This window comes from Esox lucius, chromosome 16 (assembly GCF_011004845.1).
Source record: "Esox lucius isolate fEsoLuc1 chromosome 16, fEsoLuc1.pri, whole genome shotgun sequence".
Taxonomy (NCBI): domain Eukaryota; kingdom Metazoa; phylum Chordata; class Actinopteri; order Esociformes; family Esocidae; genus Esox; species Esox lucius.
Genome location: NC_047584.1, coordinates 18,684,610 through 18,702,828, shown reverse-complemented (window position 1 = coordinate 18,702,828; position 18,219 = coordinate 18,684,610). Strand labels below are relative to the sequence as shown.

Sequence of the window (18,219 nt, the reverse complement as noted above, 5' to 3'; positions counted from 1 at the left end):
TGGAATGAATTCTAATCGGGTGTATCCTGTTCTAATTTCAGCTACAGATTAGCTTGGGAACAGTAACCTCTGATGAAGGCTGTTTTCATTTGAGAGGTTGTGGTTGCCTCAGCTTTTTCCCACTCAAACCTCATTTGTTATGCTCTTTTTCTCCGATTCTGTCCACAGCGCTCTAGCATTCTAACATTGGGCTTGTGAGTTTAAAGAGCAAGAAGCATATGTTATGCAAATTAACATGATTTCAAAAGAGGCTTCGTCTGCAAATATGCTTAGTCAGTAATTTATTGTGCTAAAAGTAGAATTGTTGGCGGTCTTTGTTAAAGCCAAGGAAAACCTTAGTCAAGTAGAGGAATGTGAAGCCCACATCTGGACATTTTTGAAGTTGCCTGAGCCTTCCCCTTTGCCTCACCTTCCACTCAACTAAAAACACCTTTAATTCGCCATCCTTCAGGCACTGTTATGTATTTGCCATGATTGTTTTAAACCCATCAAAGGCAGCTATGATGAAAAGCATATTGACTGAGAAATAAGGAGGGGAAGAGGGAGAGAGAGGGGGATTGTTTCTATCAGGGATCCAGGATAGAGGGAAATCAGCAATAGATGAAGAGGAAATCAATCATTTGAAAATAGAAACAGGCAGCCTAACATGTCCCCAACATCAAACTTTGATCAAACAATATGCAGTGATGGTGCACTACATTTTCATTTGTGAGTTTTCCATCTCAATCTGTGCAGATATATTGATAAGGGTAAACTCATGCAGCGTTTCGGCCAGACCACTGACCTGGAAAGTTTATGAACTCACTGGGAATGTTGTTTGCCTGTTAACTAACATGGTAGTCTCTGTTAAACAAGTGCTGTTGCTGGTAATAGTAAAACTTTTTAGGTTCCAGTGTGAGATGTTTTGTAGTTATTCCCAATTAGTTTTTTTTCTGATTGTGTTCATACTTGGAGCTGGAAGGACTTCAGAACAAGACTTTCAATACACACTGAGCAAGACATTGTCTTTAAGCCTCAGTAGTCGCAAGGAGTATCTGTTGGACAAGTGTCTCAAGTTACCTTGGAATGTGGTGTGAGACAATTGGCATTTTCACCGTTTGACACAATTTTTAAAATTTAAATCTCCAATGCATATCTGGCAACAGTCTTGTTCATCTAAATAAAACAATAGTGTAAACTTCTATGTATAATAGGCCCTTGAGGGGGTATAGCAAGGGAGTAGCAAACCAGATAAGATTGTGTTCAGAAAAAGAGAAAAGGGGGATGCCAGTGGTGGGTAACTGTCTTGCTCACAAGTATGTGTAAAACTGAAGGGGGAGATTTCACACCTACACTTTAACATACCATAGTAATACTGTTGGAAACATCCCAGCTCCTATTAAAATACGGTTGCCATACTGATTTTGATACTTCTGTCAAATGTCTTTCAAATCCACAGCAAAATCTTACCGTGGGAGAGTGTGTGTGAATGTTTACTGTTCTAGTTTGTTTTCCCAAAGGGAAATGTCTTGACCCAGGATCTTACCCTATAATACACACGTCATTGCCAGATAGATCGACGGAGTCAGAGTGAAAGAAACAGAGACAGAAAAGTGAAACAGAAGGAGTCCGAAAGAAGGAGACTGAGATAAACAGAGACTGATATAGAGAAAAGGGCCAGAGAAACGCTGAGTTATATAAAGAGGGTGAAAATGATAGTGAAAGAGAAACAGACTGAAATAGAAAAAGTGAGATAACGAGACAGAGAGAAGGAGGCTAGGAGACATAGAGAAAGTAAGTGAACCTGGGATGTTCTGATTCATCCGGGCAGCTCGGAAACATGCCTGGAGTCAGGGTGACATGCCTGGAGTCAGGGTGACTGAGCATCCAAGTCTCGGTGCAGGGTAGAAGGCTTTGGGGGAGTGACTGCCTCTGCCACCTCCAGTCCTGTCACTACCACACTAGTCAACCCACCCATCTCTCTCCACCTTTCTGCTCATCCTGCCCCCATCCTACCCCTCCCCATCCATCCACACTGACCTTTTCTGGGAAGTGGCTGCTCTGATCACAACGCCTTTGTGGCTTGCTTCATTTCCAGAAAGATTGGATAATCTATAGCATTGTGGTAGAAGGCTTGCTTTTAATGGGTTTCCTTTCATGAGGACTTCACAGAAACAACAGAGAAGAAACGGCAAGGCAATTAGGAGCGTGACGGATGCCTGAGCCACATGGGCCTGGTGGCGCTGCTTACTGCTGCTGCTTTGATCCGCTAAGCAGAGCGTGTACAATGAGCCCAGTGCCAACACGTGTTGCACAGGACCTCAAGTTTACAGGTCCTGAGGAGGTTGGCCTGCTGTAAGGAGGTTGGCCTGCTGTGAGGAGGTTGGCCTGCTGTGAGGAGGTTGGCCTGCTGTGAGGAGGGGGCACCTGGTGTGAATGGTGTGACTGACTGGCCGTGCTCCCCTCCGGCTGCCACCGGGTCATTCCAGAATCCTGGGCTACTCCACAGTGACCTCCTCTGGTCACGACAGGTCGTTCTGTGTGCAGTCAGTGCTTTCTCAACTGCCTGTTGTTTTCATGGTCACCAATCATCACCCAGCCAGGCTGGGAGTCTGACCCAGTCCCACCTTCTCTTTGATGACCCCATGAGCAAAATTCAAACAGCCTCCTCTCAGCCGTACATTTGCAGCGCTTTTTCCCCAGATATACCAATAACTGCACTGCTTCTGTTCCAATATCATGTTTTACTAGTGACAGTGGATTTCAACTAAGAAGATAGTAGAGTTTTTGCTTCACACCTCCCACCAGAGATGACCATGAGCGGGAATCAGACCGATATTTGCCATGCTAGCATGCTTTAGGGAAACAAAACAGCAGTTCTTATTATATTTATTGCCTTCTTGGGCCATTGCTTGTGTACAAAATAACCATGGAACTCAATGCAAATTTTATGCTTTGTTGGGGACCTTTGGGTCCAGTTCTCTTTGGCTCAGATACCTCTTTTTCTTCACTTGATCAGCCAAGCAGATGCAGAGTTATGTGAAGGAGGACTCAATGTCCTCCTTCACCTCAATGTCCCCCCTACCACCTGCAGTCTCCTTAAGCCCTGTGTTAGGACATCCCACTGTGTCTGTATGAAGGCACTCAGTGGAATGATTTTTTTCTTGTCTTATCACAGATCTACAATTTGCAGTGGGTGGACAGATATACAGGGAGAGGCCTACCACAGTTCACCAGACATTTACCCAGCAGTATATCCTGGAGTGATGGTTGATGTTTGAGCCAGTGCTTCTCCTGCTATCAGACAGGATGAAGGGCAGCCACGTAAATGTCAGAGCTAGGCTTGCCCTGCCCACAAATACCACGTCAGACTAATTCAGTTGAGAGAAAGAGAGAAAGACATGGTTAGTTGCCATTCACCTTTCACAACAGTGTCCTTTAAAGTTGCATTATCCTTTCAAATGGCGCATGTACAATCTTCGTTTAGTGCCTCAGGGTTATGTGTTGACCCTGTTCCGATGTAAACAGGAAATAAATACAGGCCTATGAAATAGCATTGCTTGAAGGACTATTGATTATAAGAGAACAAAGATTTTATGAACAGTAAATATTGGCTTTGTAACACTGAAAAGGTTGGGTTTACCTCGACAGGATAATAGTAGCATAATAGGCTATAGTGTGAAGATTAGAATTATGTCAGAGCACTGTATCATCACTGCTGAAAAGCAGTAAACACTGAATTAATGCTTAAAGAACTTGATCTTAGATGGTTAATTACCTGGAAAATGGTGAATGAGTCAAAAGAAACTGAAGTCTGTAGCATCCCTCGCTGTAAATAATTTGAATGGGAATGTGTAAGAACACCTGAAATGTCAAAAACACCTGAAATCTATATTACATATTTTGTTTAATGTTACTTAAAGGTGAATTGACCATTAAAAAAACAACATCCTCTCATACTGTCACTACTTCCATTGATTTTAGCTAACGATGATTAAACTTAACGGAAATTTCCATTACTGTTTTTAAGAAAACTGTTGTTTCTATTGGCCTATAGACTACGCTCAGGGTCCACCATCATTAAGTTGTAAAAAATTTAATTGACCTTTAAGCATGGCTCTGTGTGTGTTTCGGCTATATTTCATGATTCAAACCGATGTCCCGTAAATTGGCTATATAATGCGGTAAACTTAAAGCTTGGGTTAAATTTCTGTTAAGTCTAAAAGTGATTTACCCAAATGTATTTGAAGTGATAGTTACTGATATATATGTGACAGTGCGAGTGCCAAGCGTGCAGTGGAAAAAATCAAGAAAACTCAAAGGGAGACGGTTCAATTCTAACTAACAAAATATATAGTGAACCAATGGCTACGTGACAACAGGTGGGTCCTCGGAGTGCGCTGCTGCCATCACACTCGGGCCAGTGGTTAGAACACTGGAGGTGTGGAGCGCCGGAGAGGAAGAGGAGCTGCGGTGTCACGCGAAGCAGACGTTGCGATATACTGTCTTTTTTTGCCAGAGGGTGACTTTCATTTCCACATTCAAGTTTGAGTGAATGTTTTCTCAACATTATTTTCCCCTCTGCAGTTGCCCTGTCTGCCAAACACTTTTTTGTCTCCCCTTCCAAATCAATGTTCAGTTTCCGATTTTAGAAAGACAGAACATTTTTAAAAGGGTGCCATTTCTCAACATAGATCATTGTTTTGAAATCTAGTTTTAAATGCATCTTTCTGTTGCACATATTCAATTTTCTCTTCACACTAATGGAAAATCACTTATAGCAAACCACTGTTCTCATGTCATTAATCGTTTTTTTTTGTTGCTATGGGCTACGGCGTCTGTCTCCTTGTGTGGGAAGGCATTCCGTTTGACTAAAGCGAAAAAGAAAGCATACTCTACGGGGAACTGAATATCTGCTGGGTCTGTGCGAAGCCCCTAATATCCTGCAAGTCCTAGAAATACTTTTTTTATAATGAAGATTCATTTTCACTTTGATGCAATGACGTATTATACCAAGAGGGGACATCCCCAGTTTTCAGTACCAGACCAGCAATACCAGACCAGCAATACCAGACCAGCAGTACCAGACCAGCAGTACCAGGCCAGCAGTACTAGACCAGCAGTACCAGACCAGCAGTACTAGACCAGCAGTACCAGACCAGCAGTACCAGAGCAGCAGTACCAGACCAGCAGTACCAGACCAGCAGTACTAGACCAGCAGTACCAGACCAGCAGTACCAGACCAGCAGTACTAGACCAGCAGTACTAGACCAGCAGTACCAGACCAGCAGTACTAGACCAGCAGTACCAGACCAGCAGTACCAGACCAGCAGTACCAGACCAGCAGTACTAGACCAGCAGTACCAGAGCAGCAGTACCAGAGCAGCAGTACCAGAGCAGCAGTACCAGACCAGCAGTACTAGACCAGCAGTACTAGACCAGCAGTACTAGACCAGCAGTACCAGACCAGCAGTACTAGACCAGCAGTACTAGACCAGCAGTACCAGACCAGCAGTACTAGACCAGCAGTACTAGACCAGCAGTACCAGACCAGCAGTACCAGACCAGCAGTACTAGACCAGCAGTACCAGAGCAGCAGTACCAGAGCAGCAGTACCAGACCAGCAGTACTAGACCAGCAGTACCAGACCAGCAGTACCAGACCAGCAGTACTAGACCAGCAGTACTAGACCAGCAGTACCAGACCAGCAGTACCAGACCAGCAGTACCAGACCAGCAGTACTAGACCAGCAGTACCAGACCAGCAGTACCAGAGCAGCAGTACCAGACCAGCAGTACTAGACCAGCAGTACTAGACCAGCAGTACCAGACCAGCAGTACCAGACCAGCAGTACCAGACCAGCAGTACCAGACCAGCAGTACTAGACCAGCAGTACCAGACCAGCAGTACTAGACCAGCAGTACCAGACCAGCAGTACCAGAGCAGCAGTACCAGAGCAGCAGTACCAGAGCAGCAGTACTAGACCAGCAGTACTAGACCAGCAGTACCAGACCAGCAGTACCAGACCAGCAGTACTAGACCAGCAGTACCAGACCAGCAGTACCAGACCAGCAGTACTAGACCAGCAGTACTAGACCAGCAGTACCAGACCAGCAGTACCAGACCAGCAGTACTAGACCAGCAGTACCAGAGCAGCAGTACCAGACCAGCAGTACCAGACCAGCAGTACTAGACCAGCAGTACCAGAGCAGCAGTACCAGAGCAGCAGTACCAGACCAGCAGTACTAGACCAGCAGTACCAGAGCAGCAGTACCAGACCAGCAGTACCAGACCAGCAGTACCAGAGCAGCAGTACCAGACCAGCAGTACCAGACCAGCAGTACTAGACCAGCAGTACCAGACCAGCAGTACCAGACCAGCAGTACTAGACCAGCAGTACCAGACCAGCAGTACCAGACCAGCAGTACCAGACCAGCAGTACTAGACCAGCAGTACTAGACCAGCAGTACCAGAGCAGCAGTACCAGAGCAGCAGTACCAGAGCAGCAGTACTAGACCAGCAGTACTAGACCAGCAGTACTAGACCAGCAGTACCAGACCAGCAGTACTAGACCAGCAGTACCAGACCAGCAGTACCAGACCAGCAGTACTAGACCAGCAGTACTAGACCAGCAGTACCAGACCAGCAGTACCAGACCAGCAGTACTAGACCAGCAGTACTAGACCAGCAGTACCAGAGCAGCAGTACCAGAGCAGCAGTACTAGACCAGCAGTACCAGAGCAGCAGTACCAGAGCAGCAGTACCAGACCAGCAGTACTAGACCAGCAGTACTAGACCAGCAGTACCAGACCAGCAGTACTAGACCAGCAGTACTAGACCAGCAGTACTAGACCAGCAGTACCAGACCAGCAGTACTAGACCAGCAGTACCAGACCAGCAGTACTAGACCAGCAGTACTAGACCAGCAGTACCAGACCAGCAGTACTAGACCAGCAGTACCAGACCAGCAGTACTAGACCAGCAGTACTAGACCTATTGCCTCTTTTCTGTGACTCTTTTTTGACCAAAGCCCATAAGGATCCATTGTTTATAATTGTGCAGAAAAACAATAATATGGTGCTTAGTGAATGGTTTCTTCTTACCAATACTTTTGTTTCAGATACTTCCTGGATAAGAATAGCTTTTGTTGTAAGTCTGGTTTTCTATATAGTTTTCATTATAGCTCAGAAGAGGGAGGTCTTTATGATGTTTGTGTTTGGGATTTTCTTCAGAAATGAGAGAATGCGTGTTCCCAGCAGAGACACATGCATAATTCATTATTTCATTATCTAAAACAGAGGGGTTGACAATAGACATGACTATTAAACATGTATAAAGCATTTTACCCATTTGCAATATTACCATACTTGTTTGTTTCAGAAAGATACTGCATTATCCTCAATAATCTTGGTTATGAATGAAATAATAGATGTATCTGTTCATGTCAATATCAGTCTACATTGTCAGTCATTATCAATGTGATATAATAATCCCCAAAAACTAGAACGCTTGATTGGTTGACTAGAATGGAAGGCCAAAGAGTAGACCTAATTGCTTATCATTTTGAGATATGTGTCTTGTTCTCCTCATTTGTTTTGCATGAGGAATTAACCAATGCTCAGTGTCTCATACTTTTATAGACTTTTGTTCATTATGTTGGAGAACTGATGAGCTGTATTATGACGTCACAAGAGTAGAAAGTAGGGTATTCTGTCAAAGGTGCTTTTTCTGTTGTCACACAGAGCCACATTATGTTTCAGAAAAAGTCAGAGTCCATCTTAAAGGATGTGGGAACACTGATTAAAGAAGTACAGACAGGGAAAGTTGACTGACATCAACAGACTGAGTAATAATATTTAAATGAGTTTTGTAGCATAATAGCTGGCATGGTAAAGTGTGTGTGTTTGTGTTCGTTCTCTGGCACACTTGTGTCAGCTCAGTGGTCATGGCGATGTGAGCGTTAGTGTGGAACGCCAGTATGCAGAGTGCTCGTCACGTCTCACGTCTGCCTATCTCTGAGACTGGACCAGTCTGCTTGGCATTCTGCCTGCCCCATACTCCTACATGGCTGTTTAACTCCACTCCACTGCGTCCTGCTTCAAAAAGGCATTCTACCTTTAGGTAAGCACAGGACTATAAGGGATTAAATGGGTGGAAGTAGGGTGACTAACGTATTACTTTCACCAAGCCGGAACATTCACAACTTCAATTAAGTTCAATGGAAGGAGGCATATATGAAATATTGGGCCATGGCCTGTCATTTCCTATTGATCGCAACCTTATGAAAGCATTATATAAATATTATACAGAATACAGAATAAGGTAGTATGTCAGTCATCGGTTACCAGTCATCCCTAAAGATATAACAATACTAATAGACAACATTAATAACAGTCCTGGTCGAAATGAAAGCCTTTCTTTTTGTTCAGCAACTAGGGGAACCACACCCATGCTGTTTTAGAAGGGTTGTTATTTGATAGTTTGTTTAATATCAAGAAACTACACAGGTGGAATCAGCCATCTGTTGTATTTGACAGGAATGCCTCATGTCCTGCCGTCTGTTGTATGTGGCAGGAATGCCTCATGTCCTGCCATCTGTTGTATGTGACAGGAATGCCTCATGTCCTGCCGTCTGTTGTATGTGGCAGGAATGCCTCATGTCCTGCCATCTGTTGTATGTGACAGGAATGCCTCATGTCCTGCCGTCTGTTGTATGTGGCAGGAATGCTGCATGTCCTGCCATCTGTTGTATGTGGCAGGAATGCTGCATGTCCTGCCATCTGTTGTATGTGGCAGGAATGCTGCATGTCCTGCCATCTGTTGTATGTGGCAGGAATGCTGCATGTCCAGCCATCTGTTGTATGTGGCAGGAATGCTGCATGTCCTGCCATCTGTTGTATGTGGCAGGAATGCTGCATGTCCTGCCATCTGTTGTATGTGGCAGGAATGCTGCATGTCCTGCCATCTGTTGTATGTGGCAGGAATGCCTCATGTCCTGCCGTCTGTTGTATGTGGCAGGAATGCCTCATGTCCTGCCGTCTGTTGTATGTGGCAGGAATGCCTCATGTCCTGCCGTCTGTTGTATGTGGCAGGAATGCCTCATGTCCTGCCGTCTGTTGTATGTGGCAGGAATGCTGCATGTCCTGCCGTCTGTTTTTCTCCTTGTTACACGCCTTTCATAACTCTTTGCTGAATTAAAATAAACTGTCTAGTTCCTGGTTGCCTCCCAAATGGGACCCTATTTCCTAAATAGTACATTACTTGGCACAAGTAATGCCCTGTATAGGGAAAAGAGTACGATTTGGCACAATCCTATGGGTTGTTTTCCATGGAGCTGTGAGACTGGCGTTTCCCCTCTCTCCCTGTGTTCTCCCCTTCTTCTGCTTTCTTCCCTACTGGGATGAGCTTGTGGTTGTCTTGGAAGACGTCACGCTGAGATAATACTTATTTGTCCTCTCTGCAAGGGCTCTTCTGAGAGCTCCAAGCTTTGTTAATGCATTTTCATTTGTGATTATTGTTTCACAGTCAATGTGATTTTGTCTCCCGGGGTGGTGTGTATAGGTCGACAGTGGAAACATGCAGTCCAAGTTACAGTCACTTTTTTTTGGGAAAAAGAATAATTTTAAGTATTTGCACGTTATGATTAATTGTGCTCCAAAAACACACTATTGATGTTTTTAAAGTATTTCTGACATTGTGTTTCATAGCTGTATTCAAAATCTCAGTTGCACAATGGCAATAACAATATGCGCATAGCCTACTGGAGTGGGGTGTTGACCGATTATTTACCTGCACAAAATCATTTTTTATTGGAAATGTCCCTATGTTAGTTTGCACTGGCCAGAGAAGACATCAGATTACTAGAGAAGACAGTCAGATTCAAGTGAGTGATTGGCCGGTGCATGTAGAAGTGCTGTTGACTCAGTTTCTATGGCAACCTCCTGTTCTTAAAGGTGCAGTTGAAAATGTTTTTAAAGACATTTTTAAGAAATTGAAATTGAAAAATATACCATTTTACTTGTAACTAGGAATACATTTATTCTTTAAAGATAAACTGTGTAATGTACTCATTTTTTATTTGGGTTTCATGGTGTATTTGGTTGGTAATAAATCAGAGTGACTGACTTTTAACACAACCAATGCTGGTGAACCAAAACTTTTTGTTTTTTCCATTCCTTTACATCTACAGGACCTTTATTTTTATGTCTTACTATTTGCTTTCTAGATTTCTCTATCAACATTTATTCCAAGTGGACACACTAGAAACCACATTCATCATCACATAAACGATACAACACCCAAGACTTTTCATTTGTTATCAGAGTAAAATAAGACTAAAGTTTAACTGTCATGCCTGTGTCAAAAAAGTCACCAGAATCAACTGTCTGACAGCTGTTATACAAAAACAATTCCCCAGGACCTCTTTGAAAGAAATCAATGCCCCGCATTAACTGCTTCCATGTTTTACTGCTTCTGACAAAAGAAGTACACTGTCATGACCAAAGTAGTATACTATAGTTGGATAAAGGGGCCATTTGTGATGCACTGAGTGAGAGGGAGCTGGCGTAATGTCTGCTTCTCCTTGGTCTGTCCTTAACGTCTCAGCACCCTCATTCACTTTCCAACCTTTTTCATGCTTATTAAACAGTGGAGTTTTTCATTGGGGAGGTCTTCAGTGCAGAATAGCAGAGCTCGTAATGGCGCTCTCAAGGAGCAGGCAGCTATGATAAAGGCTTCCACCTAAACTTGAAAGACTTATATCTAGGGTGGAGATTTGAAGGGGATAAATAACTATCTATGCTGCTCTATGACCTGCTGGCCAGACCTGGGAGTCAATTTTCCTGTTTACCTAAATTGCCCTTTTAATGAATGAACCTAGTACAGTGAAGTTTCAGTTTTAGCTGCTGTGGTATAACTGCACTGACATAATCGCAATGTTCAAGCCTTTGTATCATTTAAGTTTTCAAATGAAATGCTTGAATGGAGCGAATACATTAGCGTGTGGTGATTAATTGAAGGTTAGTCCCCGGCCAGATGAATTTACTTTCTAAAACAGCTATGCCTCTGTCTCCCCTCTGCCCCTTGGCTAATTGTCTCTGTGTGACTCTTGGGCAATAGGTTGAGCCTGACCGTCCACAGATGAAGGGACTTTTAAATGGAACATTTACCTTCAACTCAGCCATGGAGCTAACCTGAAACTGCTGCAAAATTCCAGTAACCCTCCCAGAATTCACAGGTTAAATGGAAATCACCTTTTTTTTTGTTTTTTTGTTTCTCTAAATCTGGATTATTTTGGGGGAAAACAAGTTATTTCTTGCAAATGTATCATCAGCCACAGGTTGATTAAAAGACAGATTTGATGGATTCAGCCTCTTGCACACATGTAGTTTAGTTGATTGAGATCTCCCTGAAGACCTCTGCCTCCCTGGTATATAGAACATGAATTCCACGCAGATCCCGTCCTCACTCAGTGGGGTGGAGATGTGCCCTCGTTTTGGGGGGAGCTCTTTGCTCATCTGTAATTGCTTTTTTGTCTAAATAATTGTGATTTCCCACCTTTAAGCCTATATTACCTTAATGTAATGGCTTGCATGCACATACTGTATGTCATGGAGGTGTATTAAGACTACTGACATAGGACTTAGACAGTCTCCTTATGATTGCCATGCACCAAAGCAGCTGGCCATGTCACCCTGGCTACGCTCTGTGCATTTCAAGTGCTAGATCCATAGATGGCAGTATGAATCAAGCTGAAGCTGCATGGTGGTGACTAGTGGCTGGTTTCAGTGCCTTTGACAGGGCTGGCTGCTGCCTGGAACACTATCTGAAGACAAGATCACTGCTGAGGGAACCAGGGTGATTCAGAGCACCACCACACTGGCCGCCTTAATGTTCCATTTGAGTCAGAGATCCAGGCGCACACACTCACATACACACGGGGGTGGGGGGTGGGGTATAATGTGGGACTAGGGAATGGCAATCCTTTTCCATCTAATGTTTTTGTTATGGCTGGGGTTGCACATGCAGTCCTCTGATTACAGAACACTAGAGGAGAACTAGATTGGGTTACAACAGGCCAAAGTGCGACGGACAGGGAAAGAGAAAAGAAAAACAGAGACGAGGAAGAAACGTGTCTGGGTTTTTTTTTTACTTCTCGCTATTAATTTCTCCTTACTGCTTTTTGTTCATGTTTATTGCTCCTACTGATTTGTATTTTATTATATTGTATTTTATTAATGAAACACTTGATTGTATCTATTTTTCCTTTTCTTTATTTTAGCCCTTTTCTTTTTTTTTTGCCCTGATCGGCCAAAATCCATATAAAGCAAATCAAAGCAAAACAACAATACAAAGCATTGTGCCAGATGCATTTAATTTTGACAAATAATAGGCACACATTTATGGGTTGGTACTTACATCCGTCAAACTCATCTGGCATGTCATCACATTAGTTTTTCATTTTGCTTGAAGGCTTAAAGAAAAACATCCTTCTTCAGTACTAAATTGAATGCCGTATCGAGAACAATACGGCAACACAATGCCCCAGAAAAGCTGACAGACTCCCGAATACCATGCCTATGTGATGATTACTTATGTGACTTTCAAGAAAGACATGAATCATTCCCATATCTTTATGGAATTCCCATAGCTTTGCTCATATGATTTCATACAATGTTGCTTTAATCAACAAATTAATCTGTTCTATAAACACTTTCTCATTAGAGCCTTTTCACTTAAAACTGACAAAATACTTCAAAACAAACAAAATATTCTAAACTGTCAGGGTGTTCCCAAGTCTAGTCATCCATCAATCACACAAGATTGCTTTCTTTTTATTGTAACGATACTAGTTTATTTTTGATGCTGTACATTATAGAGTTGGGTACTTTCTCTGAAGGGTTGATGTGATGCCCTCAGATAAACATGTGCTATAGACTAAGTGTTCTGTGTTGCCAGTGTGATACACACGCAGGGTTTTGTTGCGGAGCATTTTCCTTTCTCTAAAGAAATTTTTTTTTTCTGGCCCATCATGATGTCTTTCAAGCCAAAGAGAGGCGAGCTGTGTGCGAAGAAGGATGATTGTACAGAGATGTCTTTTGATAGTGCTGCCGTCACAGGGAGAATGGAATCGCAGGCAGCCTCCTTTTGAATGTTATGGCCCTGCACTGTGCTCTTCAAACAGGGATGTATGTGTGGGGAAAGATACACACATCTGCATGCGTACATACACACACCCACGTACATACACACAGTTACAACACTCATCAATTTTTTTTTACAAAAGGTCAACAGAACTATCACACCATATACCTTTGCCTTCGGCATTTTTGCCTTATCGTGTACTGACTTTCTATGCCTGGCCTTGGGCTTGGTTTTTTGCACTCAGTGTTAATTCATCTAAAACTAAAAGGGCGCTCTATGCTTGGATCCGCAACCCCTTCCTGTGTAATTCATGACAGTAACAGCTGCATTGTGTAGTAAGATATTCCACGAGATAATCCAAATGTTAATGTCAAATCATGGCCAGAGAATGCATTTTGCTAATTTTTTCCCAGGTGAATATTTGACATCTCAAAATTTGCCTCTTGTTCATCTAGCAATTTAATGATTAAAAATTGAAATTTGTCAACAATATTTGTGAGTTCTATTTTTGGATTAACACTGAATTCCTCAAATCTTGCTTACGGATTTGCCCACAGGGCCCAAGGGGGAGCGGTACAGTTGCCCAGGCTTTGGGAATTATTAATCAAATATGGTTTTGTTGTCTAACCATGTGAGCTCAGTTGGGATAAAAAGCTGGAAAGTGTGTTCCTTCCAGCGTGTAAGGATTCTGATGTAGACTTCCTAGTGCAGCAAGCAGTGTTACAAGAACCATAACAACTTTGAATGTGCTTGGATAGACATTAATCTCAACATCGACTGGTCCATGTCTGCTGGGAGTTTCTGCAATGAATCAAGGGCTTAATAACAAATTGAATATCACAAAATTGTGGAGACAAAAGGGGGTAAGAGTGACAAAAAGAAAACTGGTCTCATAACAACATGACCAATTGCTAGGCAGTGACTAACAATTGGTTATGCCCCACGTCACATTTTCTGCAACTAATTAATTTACTTTCCTGGTTGTCTGAGTGCTCTGGTTCCTTGTTGTTCTGATGAGTTGTCTATCAGATGGGTGTATGGAGGACAGAGCAGCAGTTTACTCTGAATCAGTTCAGAAAATGTAGTGCTATACCAGGGGTTTTTGGGTAGGGAATGCTTATTAAGGACTGTAAATAAAGAGTTTTCAAAATTAGAATAGGCAAGCTCAACAGAATATATGGTATATTCTAGGCCAGTGAATAGATGCCCAGATGTGAATGAAGTCCACCTCAATAAAGTGTTTTAGTAGACCTTTGACAGAAATAAAAAGATTGCGTTTAACAGAGGTACTGCAGCAAACACTGGCTGCTACATTAATGACAGGATGTGTTAGAAAACTGCAGCGGTGTACTTAGATATTATCACTAAGGTATATTAGTGATAATATCTATGAGAGTCAAATTATTCATAGACATTCATATCATAAACATTGTGGTATGATCTGGTGGGGGCTTGTTCAATTTAGTAAAGATTTAAAGCATCCAGTTGGAGTGCACACTACCATTCAAAAATTTGGGGTCAGAGGAAGAACTCTAGAAGGCCAGAACCCCAGACTCGCCTCTTTACTGTTGACGTTGAGACTGGAGTTTTGCGGGTACTATTTAAGCTGCTAGTTGAGGACCTGTGAGGCGTCTGTTTCTCAGACTAGACACTAATGAATTTGTCCTCTTGCTCAGTTGTGCACTGGGGCTTCCCACTCTTTCTAAATTGGTTAGAACCAGTTTGCACTCTTCTGTGAAGGGAGTAGTACACAGCGATGTACAAGATTTTCAGTTTCTTGGCAATTTCTCGCATGGTACAGCCTTTATTTCTCAGAACAAGAATAGACTGACGATGTTCAAAAGAAAGTTCTTTGCCTCTGGTCATTTTGAGCTTGTAATCGAATCTCTGAGGCCAGTTTTATTGCTTCTTTAATTAGCACAACAGTTTTCAGCTGTGCGTCAGTAATATAATTAGGGGTTTTCTAATGATCACACAGCCTTTTAAAATGATAAACTTGGATTAGCAAACACAATGCACCATGGGAACACAGAATTGATGGTTGCTGATAATGGGCCTTTGTACGCATATATAGATATTCCATTGAGAATCAGCCATTTCCATCTACAGTAGTCATTTTCCAACATTGACAACATCTACACTATTACTGATCAATTTGATGCTATTTTAATGGACATAAAAAATAAAAAAGGACATTTCTAAGTGACCCCATCTTTTGAACGGTAGCGTACGTTACCAGAAAACACCATCACCAATAAAAATCACAACTATAAACTCAGTTCTTGGGATTCTGAACTCAAGGGAGGTCATTAATATTAGGCTTAATGAAGAGAATTTGGTAGAGCTGTTGGTTACCAGACAGACAGCCATGTAGCATTGAACAGTTCCAAACTGGCAAGGGAGTTGCCACGAAAGAAATAACTTTTGTGGCGAAAGCAAGACTAACAGATGTTACTCTTGACTGGGGATGTGTCAAGAAATTAGGAGAGAGGAGTTGGTCAAATAGGCAATTGAGATGACAGGGTAGCATAATTGGGATTTTACTGAGAAATAACATGAAAAGAGCGATAAAAGTGAAATAGACAATTTAGCGGAGAGGAGTTTTACAGACAAAATTAATTCAACATCACTATTTCCGAATGTAGTCTCCTAGGGTGATTTTTACAGACTAAGGAGTCATGGCAGAGAACATCTGCGCACATTCAGTGCCTCAAATGCCTCTTAGGCACTATAAAAAGCACAAAAGCACATGGGCATATCCAAGTCTTCTTGCTAGCAAACAAGCAGTTCTGTTAGCAGTTTAATACATAATAGTTTCTTAATATCTGGTTTTATTCATAATGTTAACACTGAAATATTATACTATACTGAAAGTTAAGTTTTAGTACCCTTGATAAAGATGAGCAGAAAAGGGCTGTATAGAATAAAACATGTTAATTCTCATCTACATTATTAAAGACAATGTGAAACAATTTATGATCACAACAGATCCCACCCAGTCGAAACAACCACTAATACCATTATGGAATTAATCTTCAGGAGTATTTTTTAATCACATTTAGAAGAAGCATTATCCTAGAACAATTTCTCTTCTGTATTTTCATGTTGGGTCAGTACATTTAACCGCCGTCAATATGTCAGTTTGACAAACACATGGATCAACATTGTCCTACATACTATTTCTGACTCTAACCAGTTTTGAAACATTGTTTCCTGATAGTAAAGTTCAGAAGACAAGGTAGTTTCATAGTTCATTAAATGGATATTATTGTCAGTTTCTGTGTTGAAGTAAATTGTAAAGGGTCTATGAGTTCATCTACTTCTGGAAATAAAGCCTAGTGATAGCAAAACTTAATCCTATCCCTAACGCTTAATCCTAAATCCTATTGATAATGCCTAAAGCTGAAAGTAACCCCAATTCTCACACTATACTGCCCAATTGTATGTTTTTCACGAAACTTAATCTGTATGTTGGAAATGCATTTAACCTAGTTGGGGACCTGCCGATGGGGACGTGAATCACGCACACAATCAGTAGTTACTAATGAACAATGCCTCCAACAGAGGCAGTGCAGGTGCCATTCAGGTTCTGATCCACACTGGGATCGCTGTTTCTAATCCGGTCCACCTGAGAGGACAGGAGAGAGAGAGAGAAAGCAGCCCTCTAATCCTCACCTAGGTTACAGAAAAGAGACCCCCCCCCCCCCACCATTTCAGACACCTCCTGTCCCAGAAACGGCACCTGCTCGGACACAACCTAGATCTCCCTCCACAAACCGTCCTCAGTCCTTTTTGACAACCGCCACGTAGTTACCGTGACCGCAGAGGAAAACACCCTCGCTTGCAAACACGGCAGTCTCTTACAGGGTCTACACCATCTGTCTGTCCTGCCCACTCTCATATACACATATGTAGCAACGTTTCTAAAAGGCTAATTGCTGTGGTTTCCTGCTGCAGTAGTTGGCGTTCCCCTGAGCTGGCCGGTGTGTGGGTCACTGCTAGGTGTCTCCAGTCTGCAGCCGTCTCTCTCTCTACTGACTGTCAGATAGTCGAGTGGCTGTCAGCACAGGGAACTGTCTGTCTGTCTGTCTCTTTCTGTAACGGATGGCTCTCCTCATCTCTGAATCCCCATCTGGAAAAAGTTAATCTGGCAAGAACTCTCTCTCACTCCCTCTTTCTCTTGCTGCGCTTTGCCTGCAGGTCCAATCAGGAAGCCCAAGTATGTCGAGAGCCCTCGCGTTCCTGGGGACGCCATCGTTTCAGCGCTAAGGACGGTGGCTGACAGCAATGGTGAGTGTGCGTGTATGTTTGTCTGTGTGTCTGTATTTGTGAAAGGAGGTGGCAGGGGGTTAGCTGAAATTATTTTGGGATTTGGCTATGAAAGTCACTGACAAAGATAAAATAGGAAAGACTGGTTCTGTCTGTCTCGTCCTGGATTTCTAGACTTGACCCCAGTGCAGGGCTCCGACTCGAGCTGTTTGGAGTGTGGTATAAACAAAGGAGGTTTAAGAGTGTGTCCTACAGATTGTGTGTTAGACTAAAGAGTTTTATACAAAGTGTGTGTATGTCTGTGTGTATTATGGGGTCATGCGAAGGTTCATGTTAGTTTAAAGGAGTGGCAGGCACTGTGTGGTCTTTACAAGTGGCATCTAAAAGTTCTGTTCTGACATGCACTGATAGCAAATATAACCCCTTTGTAGTCTTGCTGTCTTTTCTATACTCTGTTTTTGAAGTGTAATGAAGGACTGTGGTCTTCAAATTATGGTTAACTGTATACAGCAGGCTTGAGTACATTGTAGATTTTTGAGCGTGTGATGGGGAGTTAAATAGATTTCTGAAAACAATACAGTTTGTCATTCCTCTGCTTTGTGTGGGTGTGTGTGAGGGCAGTGTTCCACTAACTGCTCTGTTTAGATTTCCTGAGCAGGGTGGAGTTAAATTCCTCCCATATCCTCTAAATGGAGTATGGGCTACGTTATCTTCAGTCAGCAAACTAAGAGGTGCCCTCTCATTGTATACGGCTCATCTAACACTTGGACGGAACCCAGCATAGGGCTGTCAGTTCTTGTGTCCCAGATGGCACCCTGTTCCTTTAAC

At 42.7% G+C, this 18,219-nt stretch overlaps 1 protein-coding gene across 6 annotated transcripts in view; it reads left to right on the top strand.

Annotated features, from left to right (window-relative positions):
- Positions 1 to 18,219, top strand: part of tanc1b (tetratricopeptide repeat, ankyrin repeat and coiled-coil containing 1b) — a 142,156-nt gene that overhangs the window by 44,004 nt on the left and 79,933 nt on the right. For all 6 annotated transcript variants that reach the window (XM_029125838.2, XM_020054922.3, XM_010890827.4 and 3 more), the window contains exon 4: positions 17,323 to 17,412. In XM_029125838.2, coding sequence (XP_028981671.2) covers positions 17,323 to 17,412 — 90 coding nt within the window. The remainder of the gene's footprint in view (positions 1 to 17,322; positions 17,413 to 18,219) is intronic.